This window comes from Salvelinus alpinus, chromosome 23, assembly GCF_045679555.1.
Source record: "Salvelinus alpinus chromosome 23, SLU_Salpinus.1, whole genome shotgun sequence".
In the NCBI taxonomy this organism is placed as follows: domain Eukaryota; kingdom Metazoa; phylum Chordata; class Actinopteri; order Salmoniformes; family Salmonidae; genus Salvelinus; species Salvelinus alpinus.
Window position 1 is genome coordinate 2,212,376 of NC_092108.1, and position 11,444 is coordinate 2,223,819.

The window sequence follows — 11,444 nt, forward strand, 5'->3', positions numbered from 1 at the left end:
AGAGAGAGAGAGAGAGAGAGAGAGAGAGAGAGAGAGAGAGAGAGAGAGAGAGAGAGAGAGAGAGAGAGAGAGAGAGAGAGAGAGAGAGAGAGAGAGAGAGAGAGAGACAGAGACAGAGACAGAGACAGAGACAGAGACAGAGAGAGAGAGAGAGAGACAGAGACAGAGACAGAGACAGAGACAGAGACAGAGAGAGACAGAGACAGAGACAGAGAGAGAGAGAGAGAGAAAGAGAGAGAGAGAGAGACAAGAGAGAGAGAGAGACAGACAGACAGACAGACAGACAGACAGACAGACAGACAGACAGACAGACAGACAGACAGACAGACAGACAGACAGAGGACATACGTACCCAGCAGGGAGGTGAGTTTGGGCAGCAAGCCGACCTGCACCATCTTGCTGCGTAGCCCGGTGTCAAAGGAGAGGTTGAGGAGGAGACGCAGTGTGATGTTCAGCAGGTCTTCATGTTCACACGGGACCAAACGAGACAAACGCTCTACGGTGTCCACCTCCGCCTAGCAACACAACCAACCAATCACAAAACAGGGTTAGGGTTAACAACCAATCACAAAACAGGGAAATGGTTAGGACTCGTGATGACTTTCATTATAGCATCCAGTACACCCACAAGCAGGTTATAGCAGGTATAGCAGGTTATAGCAGGTATAGCAGGTTATAGCAGGTTATAGCAGGTATAGCAGGTTATAGCAGGTTATAGCAGGTATAGCAGGTTATAGCAGGTAATAGCAGGTTATAGCAGGTATAGCAGGTTATAGCAGGTATAGCAGGTTATAGCAGGTTATAGCAGGTATAACAGGTTATAGCAGGTATAGCAGGTTATAGCAGGTATAGCAGGTTATAGCAGGTATAACAGGTTATAGCAGGTTATGGCAGGTATAGCAGGTTATAGCAGGTTATAGCAGGTATAGCAGGTTATAGCAGGTATAGCAGGTTATAGCAGGTATAGCAGGTTATAGCAGGTTATAGCAGGTATAACAGGTTATAGCAGGTATAGCAGGTTATAGCAGGTTATAGCAGGTATAACAGGTTATAGCAGGTTATGGCAGGTATAGCAGGTTATAGCAGGTTATAGCAGGTATAGCAGGTTATAGCAGGTTATAGCAGGTATAGCAGGTTATAGCAGGTTATAGCAGGTATAGTTTAATGTGTACACTGCTGTGTGAAATACAGTCCAATGATGTCTCCTTCCCCATAGACTAGAATGATGATGTATAAACGTATGGACACAACAAGGTAGTTGTGTCTTCACTGGTAAAATGTCTCGTGAAGAGTACATCAGGACAGTACAGCAGAGCTACAGAGGGAACCTCTATAAGCTAGCGTTAAATATTCTGATCCCTCTCTGTTTAAATACAATATTCTGAACTAGTGTCCTCCTGTATGCAACGTATTGTATTTCCTCCACCGTAATGGGTCCATGAACTGTCTAGCAGAGTGAAGGCTAAAGGTCTGGTAGAGATGTTGAAACTGGCCCCTGACTCTACTCACCAAATACAGTGCATTCGGAAAGTATTCAGACCCCTTGACTTTTTCCACATTTTGTTACATTACAGACTTATTCTAAAATTGATTAAAAAAAAAAAAATCCTCATCAATCTACACACAACACCCCAGAACGACAAAGCAAAAACAGGTTTACATGATTAAAAATTGAACTCAGGTGCATCCTGTTTCTATTGATCATCCTTGAGATGTTTCTACAACTTGATTGGAGTCCACCTGTGGTAAATTCAATTGATTGGATATGATTTGGAAAGGCACACACCTGTCTATATAAGGTCCCACAGTTGACAGAGCATGTCAGAGCAAAAACCAAGCCATGAAGTCAAAGGAATTGTCCGTAGAGCTCTGAGACAAGATTGTGTCGAGGCACAGATCTGGGGAAGGATACCAAAACACTTCTGCAGCATTGAAGGTCCCCAAGAACACCTTCATCAGTCTTAAATGGAAGAAGTTTGGAACAACCAATACCCTTCCTAGAGCTGCCCAGAAAATTTTAGCAATTGGGGGAGAAGGGCCTTGGTGATGGCACCGACAGAGATGGTCGCCTCTCTTCAGGTCCTTAGGAACCGACAGAGATGGTCGCCTCGCTTCAGGTCCTTAGGAACAGACAGAGATGGTCTCCTCGCTTCAGGTCCTTAGGAACCGACAGAGATAGTCGCCTCGCTTCAGGTCCTTAGGAACCGACAGAGATAGTCGCCTCCCTTCAGGCCCTTAGGAACCGACAGAGATGGTCTCCTCCCTTCAGGTCCTTAGGAACCGACAGAGATAGTCGCCTCCCTTCAGGTCCTTAGGAACCGACAGAGATAGTCGCCTCCCTTCAGGTCCTTAGGAACCGACAGAGATAGTCGCCTCCCTTCAGGTCCTTAGGAACAGACAGAGATGGTCTCCTCGCTTCAGGTCCGTAGGAACCGACAGAGATGGTCGCCTCTCTTCAGGTCCTTAGGAACCGACAGAGATGGTCGCCTGGCTTCAGGTCCTTAGGAACCGACAGAGATGGTCGCCTCGCTTCAGGTCCTTAGGAACCGACAGAGATGGTCGCCTCGCTTCAGGTCCTTAGGAACCGACAGAGATAGTCGCCTCGCTTCAGGTCCTTAGGAACCGACAGAGATGGTCGCCTCGCTTCAGGTCCTTAGGAACCGACAGAGATGGTCGCCTCGCTTCAGGTCCTTAGGAACCGACAGAGATAGTCGCCTCGCTTCAGGTCCTTAGGAACCGACAGAGATAGTCGCCTCGCTTCAGGTCCTTAGGAACCGACAGAGATGGTCGCCTCGCTTCAGGTCCGTAGGAACCGAGAGAGATGGTCGCCTCGCTTCAGGTCCGTAGGAACCGAGAGAGATGGTCGCCTCCCTTCAGGTCCGTAGGAACCGAGAGAGATGGTCGCCTCGCTTCAGGTCCTTAGGAACCGACAGAGATAGTCGCCTCGCTTCAGGTCCGTAGGAACCGAGAGAGATGGTCGCCTCCCTTCAGGTCCGTAGGAACCGACAGAGATAGTCGCCTCCCTTCAGGTCCGTAGGAACCGACAGAGATAGTCGCCTCGCTTCAGGTCCTTAGGAACCGACAGAGATGGTCGCCTCGCTTCAGGTCCTTAGGAACCGAGAGAGAAGGTCTCCTCCCTTCAGGTCCTTAGGAACCGACAGAGATGGTCGCCTGGCTTCAGGTCCTTAGGAACCGACAGAGATGGTCGCCTCCCTTCAGGTCCTTAGGAACCGACAGAGATGGTCGCCTCGCTTCAGGTCCTTAGGAACCGACAGAGATAGTCGCCTCGCTTCAGGTCCTTAGGAACCGACAGAGATGGTCTCCTCGCTTCAGGTCCTTAGGAACCGACAGAGATAGTCGCCTCGCTTCAGGTCCTTAGGAACCGACAGAGATGGTCGCCTCGCTTCAGGTCCTTAGGAAACTATGAGGTCATTTGTTTTTCATGTATTATTTCTTACATTTTTAGCCCAGAATATCTCAAGAGTTATTACATACTCTACTCCTGATCCAGCACCATATAGACTAGACCCCCTCCTGATCCAGCACCATATAAACTAGACCCCTGACTCTACTCCTGATCCAGCACCATATAAACTAGACGAGACTCTACTCCTGATCCAGCACCATATAAACTAGACTAGACTCTACTCCTGATCCAGCACCATATAAACTACACCCCTGACTCTACTCCTGATCCAGCACCATATAAACTAGACCCCTGACTCTACTCCTGATCCAGCACCATATAAACTAGACCCCCTCCTGATCCAGCACCATATAAACTAGACCCCTGACTCTACTCCTGATCCAGCACCATATAAACTAGACTAGACTCTACTCCTGATCCAGCACCATATAAACTAGACTAGACTCTACTCCTGATCCAGCACCATATAAACTAGACCCCTGACTCTACTCCTGATCCAACACCATATAAAATAGACTAGACTCTACTCCTGATCCAGCACCATATAAAATAGACTAGACTCTACTCCTGATCCAGCACCATATAAACTAGACCCCTGACTCTAATCCTGATCCAGCACCATATAAACTAGACTAGACTCTACTCCTGATCCAGCACCATATAAACTAGACCCCTGACTCTACTCCTGATCCAGCACCATATAAACTAGACCCCTGACTCTACTCCTGATCCAGCACCATATAAACTAGACCCCTGACTCTAATCCTGATCCAGCACCATATAAACTAGACGAGACTCTACTCCTGATCCAACACCATATAAACTAGACTAGACTCCTGATCCAGCACCATATAGACTAGACTAGACTCTACTCCTGATCCAGCACCATATAAACTAGACCCCTGACTCTACTCCTGATCCAGCACCATATAAACTAGACCCCTGACTCTACTCCTGATCCAGCACCATATAAACTAGACTAGACTCCTGATCCAGCACCATATAGACTAGAATAGACTCTACTCCTGATCCAGCACCATATAAACTAGACCCCTGACTCTACTCCTGATCCAGCACCATATAAACTAGACCCCTGACTCTAATCCTGATCCAGCACCATATAAACTAGACCCCTGACTCTAATCCTGATCCAGCACCATATAAACTAGACTAGACTCTACTCCTGATCCAGCACCATATAAACTAGACCCCTGACTCTAATCCTGATCCAGCACCATATAAACTAGACCCCTGACTCTAATCCTGATCCAGCACCATATAAACTAGACTAGACTCTACTCCTGATCCAACACCATATAAACTAGACCCCTGACTCTACTCCTGATCCAGCACCATATAAACTAGACTAGACTCTACTCCTGATCCAGCACCATATAAACTAGACTAGACTCTACTCCTGATCCAGCACCATATAAACTAGACCCCTGACTCTAATCCTTATCCAGCACCATATAAACTAGACCCCTGACTCTAATCCTGATCCAGCACCATATAAACTAGACTAGACTCTACTCCTGATCCAGCACCATATAAACTAGACCCCTGACTCTACTCCTGATCCAGCACCATATAGACTAGACTCTACTCCTGATCCAGCACCATATAAACTAGACCCCTGACTCTACTCCTGATCCAGCACCATATAGACTAGACTCTACTCCTGATCCAGCACCATATAAACTAGACCCCTGACTCTAATCCTGATCCAGCACCATATAAACTAGACCCCTGACTCTACTCCTGATCCAGTACCATATAAACTAGACCCTTGACTCTACTCCTGATCCAGCACCATATAGACTAGACTCTACTCCTGATCCAGCACCATATAAACTAGACCCCTGACTCTACTCCTGATCCAGCACCATATAAACTAGACTAGACTCTACTCCTGATCCAGCACCATATAAACTAGACCCTTGACTCTACTCCTGATCCAGCACCATATAGACTAGACTCTACTCCTGATCCAGAACCATATAAACTAGACCCCTGACTCTACTCCTGATCCAGCACCATATAAACTAGACCCCTGACTCTAATCCTGATCCAGCACCATATAAACTAGACCCCTGACTCTACTCCTGATCCAGCACCATATAAACTAGACCCTTGACTCTACTCCTGATCCAGCACCATATAAAATAGACTAGACTCTACTCCTGATCCAGCACCATATAGACTAGACTCTACTCCTGATCCAGCACCATATAAACTAGACCCCTGACTCTACTCCTGATCCAGCACCATATAGACTAGACTCTACTCCTGATCCAGCACCATATAAACTAGACTAGACTCTACTCCTGATCCAGCACCATATAAACTAGACCCCTGACTCTACTCCTGATCCAGCACCATATAAACTAGACCCCTGACTCTACTCCTGATCCAGCACCATATAAACTAGACCCCTGACTCTACTCCTGATCCAGCACCATATAAACTAGACCCCTGACTCTAATCCTGATCCAGCACCATATAAACTAGACCCCTGACTCTACTCCTGATCCAGCACCATATAAACTAGACCCCTGACTCTACTCCTGATCCAGCACCATATAAACTAGACCCCTGACTCTACTGCTGATCCAACACCATATAAACTAGACTCTACTCCTGATCCAGCACCATATAAACTAGACCCCTGACTCTACTCCTGATCCAGCACCATATAGACTAGACTCTACTCCTGATCCAACACCATATAAACTAGACTAGACTAGCTCCCCTCCATCTCTTACCATATCGTTCTTGTTCTCCAGGAAGATGCTGAGTTTCTTGAGGAAGGACACCACCAGCACCAGTAGTTCCTCATTCTCCCGGTCCAGGGTCTTCACCAGCATGTGGACAATGTTCTTGTTTCTCATCTTCAGCTCTGTCCTGGTGTCCTCAGCCAGGTTCAACAACAGGTACAGAGCAACTAGAGGACAGGAGGAGGGCAGAATCAGTCATTTCTAAATGTCCATTTAGCTACACAGGGGAGGAGGACAGAGATGCTAAATGCCCACACAGCTACACAGGGGAGGAGGACAGAGATGCTAAATGCCCACTCAGCTAGACAGGGGAGGAGGACAGAGATGCTAAATGCCCACTCAGCTAGACAGGGGAGGAGGACAGAGATGCTAAATGCCCACTCAGCTAGACAGGGGAGGAGGACAGAGATGCTAAATGCCCACTCAGCTAGACAGGGGAGGAGGACAGAGATGCTAAATGCCCACTCAGCTAGACAGGGGAGGAGGACAGAGATGCTAAATGCCCACTCAGCTAGACAGGGGAGGAGGACAGAGATGCTAAATGCCCACTCAGCTAGACAGGGGAGGAGGACAGAGATGCTAAATGCCCACTCAGCTAGACAGGGGAGGAGGACAGAGATGCTAAATGCCCACTCAGCTAGACAGGGGAGGAGGACAGAGATGCTAAATGCCCACTCAGCTAGACAGGGGAGGAGGACAGAGATGCTAAATGCCCACACAGCTACACAGGGGAGGAGGACAGAGATGCTAAATACCCACACAGCTACACAGGGGAGGACGACAGAGATGCATTCCATTTCAAATCCATTACATCTTACAGAGCTATCCAGAGAAGTAGACTAGTATCCTGCCTAAAGAAGTTCCGCTAACAACTAGCTAGCTGTGAGCAACATGGCAGAAGGGTAGAAGGCCAGGAACAACCATGAATGTTAACTCTGAGCAGCTGCTCTGGTTTAAACAGTAGTCCCTGGTACTTCTTAAAGGGTTAGGGGTTAGACTGTGGGGTTAGGGGTTAGACTGTGGGGTTAGGGGTTATTCTGTGGGGTTAGGGGTTATTCTGTGGGGTTATACTGTGGGGTTAGGGGTTAGACTGTGGGGTTAGGGGTTATACTGTGGGGTTAGGGGTTATTCTGTGGGGTTAGGGGTTAGACTGTGGGGTTAGGGGTTAGACTGTGGGGTTAGGGGTTAGACTGTGGGGTTAGGGGTTATACTGTGGGGTTAGGGGTTATTCTGTGGGGTTAGGGGTTATACTGTGGGGTTAGGGGTTAGACTGTGGGATTAGGGGTTAGACTGTGGGGTTAGGGGTTAGACTGTGGGGTTAGACTGTGGGGTTAGGGGTTAGACTGTGGGGTTAGGGGTTAGACTGTGGGGTTAGGGGTTAGACTGTGGGGTTAGGGGTTAGACTGTGGGGTTAGGGGTTAGACTGTGGGGTTAGGGGTTAGACTGTGGGGTTAGGGGTTAGACTGTGGGGTTAGGGGTTAGACTGTGGGGTTAGGGGTTAGACTGTGGGGTTAGGGGTTATACTGTGGGGTTAGACTGTGGGATTAGGGGTTAGACTGTGGGGTTAGGGGTTAGACTGTGGGGTTAGGGGTTATACTGTGGGGTTAGGGGTTAGACTGTGGGGTTAGGGGTTAGACTGTGGGGTTAGGGGTTATACTGTGGGGTTAGGGGTTAGACTGTGGGGTTAGGGGTTAGACTGTGGGGTTAGGGGTTAGACTGTGGGGTTATACTGTGGGGTTAGGGGTTATACTGTGGGGTTAGGGGTTAGACTGTGGGGTTAGGGGTTATACTGTGGGGTTAGGGGTTAGACTGTGGGGTTAGGGGTTAGACTGTGGGGTTAGGGGTTAGACTGTGGGGTTATACTGTGGGGTTAGGGGTTATACTGTGGGGTTAGGGGTTAGACTGTGGGGTTAGGGGTTAGACTGTGGGGTTAGGGGTTAGACTGTGGGGTTAGGGGTTATACTGTGGGGTTAGGGGTTAGACTGTGGGGTTAGGGGTTAGACTGTGGGGTTAGGGGTTAGACTGTGGGGTTAGGGGTTATACTGTGGGGTTAGGGGTTAGACTGTGGGGTTAGGGGTTAGACTGTGGGGTTAGGGGTTAGACTGTGGGGTTAGACTGTGGGGCTAGGGGTTATACTGTAGGGTTAGGGGTTAGACTGTGGGGTTAGGGGTTAGACTGTGGGGTTAGGGGTTAGACTGTGGGGTTAGGGGTTAGACTGTGGGGTTAGGGGTTATACTGTGGGGTTAGGGGTTAGACTGTGGGGTTAGGGGTTATACTGTGGGGTTAGGGGTTAGACTGTGGGGTTATACTGTGGGGTTAGGGGTTATACTGTGGGGTTAGGGGTTAGACTGTGGGGTTAGGGGTTAGACTGTGGGGTTAGGGGTTAGACTGTGGGGTTAGGGGTTATACTGTGGGGTTAGGGGTTATACTGTGGGGTTAGGGGTTAGACTGTGGGGTTAGGGGTTAGACTGTGGGGTTAGGGGTTAGACTGTGGGGTTAGGGGTTAGACTGTGGGGTTAGGGGTTAGACTGTGGGGTTAGGGGTTATACTGTGGGGTTAGGGGTTAGACTGTGGGGTTAGGGGTTATACTGTGGGGTTAGGGGTTAGACTGTGGGGTTAGGGGTTATACTGTAGGGTTAGGGGTTAGACTGTGGGGTTAGGGGTTAGACTGTGGGGTTAGGGGTTAGACTGTGGGGTTAGGGGTTATACTGTGGGGTTAGGGGTTATACTGTGGGGTTAGACTGTGGGGTTAGGGGTTAGACTGTGGGGTTAGGGGTTAGACTGTGGGGTTAGGGGTTAGACTGTGGGGTTAGGGGTTATACTGTGGGGTTAGACTGTGGGGTTAGGGGTTAGACTGTGGGGTTAGGGGTTATACTGTGGGGTTAGGGGTTAGACTGTGGGGTTAGGGGTTAGACTGTGGGGTTAGACTGTGGGGTTAGACTGTGGGGTTAGGGGTTAGACTGTGGGGTTAGGGGTTAGACTGTGGGGTTAGGGGTTAGACTGTGGGGTTAGGGGTTAGACTGTGGGGTTAGGGGTTAGACTGTGGGGTTAGGGGTTATACTGTGGGGTTAGGGGTTAGACTGTGGGGTTAGGGGTTATACTGTGGGGTTAGGGGTTAGACTGTGGGGTTATACTGTGGGGTTAGGGGTTATGCTGTGGGGTTAGGGGTTATACTGTGGGGTTAGACTGTGGGGTTAGGGGTTATACTGTGGGGTTAGGGGTTAGACTGTGGGGTTAGGGGTTAGACTGTGGGGTTAGGGGTTATACTGTGGGGTTAGGGGTTAGACTGTGGGGTTAGGGGTTAGACTGTGGGGTTAGGGGTTAGACTGTGGGGTTAGGGGTTAGACTGTGGGGTTAGGGGTTATACTGTGGGGTTAGGGGTTATACTGTGGGGTTAGGGGTTATACTGTGGGGTTAGACTGTGGGGTTAGGGGTTAGACTGTGGGGTTAGGGGTTAGACTGTGGGGTTAGGGGTTATACTGTGGGGTTAGGGGTTAGACTGTGGGGTTAGGGGTTAGACTGTGGGGTTAGGGGTTAGACTGTGGGGTTAGGGGTTAGACTGTGGGGTTAGGGGTTAGACTGTGGGGTTAGGGGTTAGACTGTGGGGTTAGGGGTTAGACTGTGGGGTTAGACTGTGGGGTTAGGGGTTAGACTGTGGGGTTAGGGGTTATACTGTGGGGTTAGACTGTGGGGTTAGGGGTTAGACTGTGGGGTTAGGGGTTAGACTGTGGGGTTAGGGGTTATACTGTGGGGTTAGACTGTGGGGTTAGGGGTTATACTGTGGGGTTAGGGGTTATACTGTGGGGTTAGGGGTTAGACTGTGGGGTTAGGGGTTATACTGTGGGGTTAGGGGTTAGACTGTGGGGTTAGGGGTTAGACTGTGGGGTTATACTGTGGGGTTAGGGGTTAGACTGTGGGGTTAGGGGTTATACTGTGGGGTTAGGGGTTAGACTGGTACCTCTCAGCAGCTGCTCCTGTTTTACCAGTAGTCCCTGGTACTTCTTGAAGGCCTTCTCATGTTCCTTCCTCAAGGCCTGGTTGTCAGGGTCGTCTTCACGTAGTCACAGTCAAGGAAGGGTTTTGATTGACACACTGACTGACCGCAACAGAAAAGGAGGTACATGGGGAACTGACACACCATGGGACCCATTCATTTCCCACTGCAAACGTTTAGTTCTCATCACATAGAAAACCGTTTGTTGTAGGAAATGAATGGGTTGAGTTATCATCGCTTAGGAAACCCGTGCAGGGGTGTTCAATGTCAGTCGTAAACACTTGTGGTTTACATCCTCTCCTTCTAATCAGGGACAGACTCAGACCTGGGACACCAGGTGAGTGGACAGACTCAGACCTGGGACACCAGGTGATTAACTACCAGGTAGAAACAAACATCAGAGAACTGACATTGAACAGCCCTGCAGAGGATATACGTCTTCTAACCCAGACCATAACCCAGACCCAGACCTTATCCCAGACCCTAAACCCTAACTCAGACCATAAACCCTAACCCAGACCATAAACCAGACCCAGACCATAACCCAAACCCAGACCTTAACCCAGACCATAAACCCTAACTCGGACCCAGACCCTAACCCAGACCCTAAACCATAACTCAGACCATAAACCCTAACTCAGACCATAAACCCTAACTCAGACCATAAACCCTAACTCAGACCATAAACCCTAACTCAGACCATAAACCCTAACCCAGACCATAAACCCTAACCCAGACCATAAACCATAACTCAGACCATAAACCCTAACTCAGACCATAAACCATAACTCAGACCATAAACCATAACTCAGACCATAAACCCTAACTCAGACCATAAACCCTAACTCAGACCATAAACCCTAACTCAGACCATAAACCCTAACTCAGACCATAAACCCTAACTCAGACCATAAACCCTAACCCAGACCATAAACCCTAACTCAGACCATAAACCCTAACCCAGACCATAAACCCTAACTCAGACCATAAACCCTAACTCAGACCATAAACCCTAACCCAGACCATAAACCCTAACCCAGACCATAAACCATAACTCAGACCCAGACCCTAACCCAGACCCTAAACCATAACTCAGACCATAAACCCTAACTCAGACCATAAACCCTAACTCAGACCATAAACCCTAACCCAGACCCTAACCCAGACCCTAACCCAGACCTTAACCCAGACCCTAACCCAGACCCAGACCTTAACCCAGACCCTAACCCATACCCAAACCTTAACC

General features: G+C 49.0%; 1 protein-coding gene across 2 annotated transcripts in view; it reads right to left on the reverse strand.

Moving 5' to 3' along the window:
• LOC139550053 (kinesin-associated protein 3-like) overlaps positions 1 to 11,444 on the reverse strand; it is a 73,091-nt gene that overhangs the window by 33,795 nt on the left and 27,852 nt on the right. For both annotated transcript variants that reach the window (XM_071360637.1, XM_071360636.1), the window contains exons 8-10: positions 10,163 to 10,261; positions 6,193 to 6,371; positions 353 to 515 (exon numbers count right to left, since the gene is read on the reverse strand). In XM_071360637.1, coding sequence (XP_071216738.1) covers positions 353 to 515; positions 6,193 to 6,371; positions 10,163 to 10,261 — 441 coding nt within the window. The remainder of the gene's footprint in view (positions 1 to 352; positions 516 to 6,192; positions 6,372 to 10,162; positions 10,262 to 11,444) is intronic.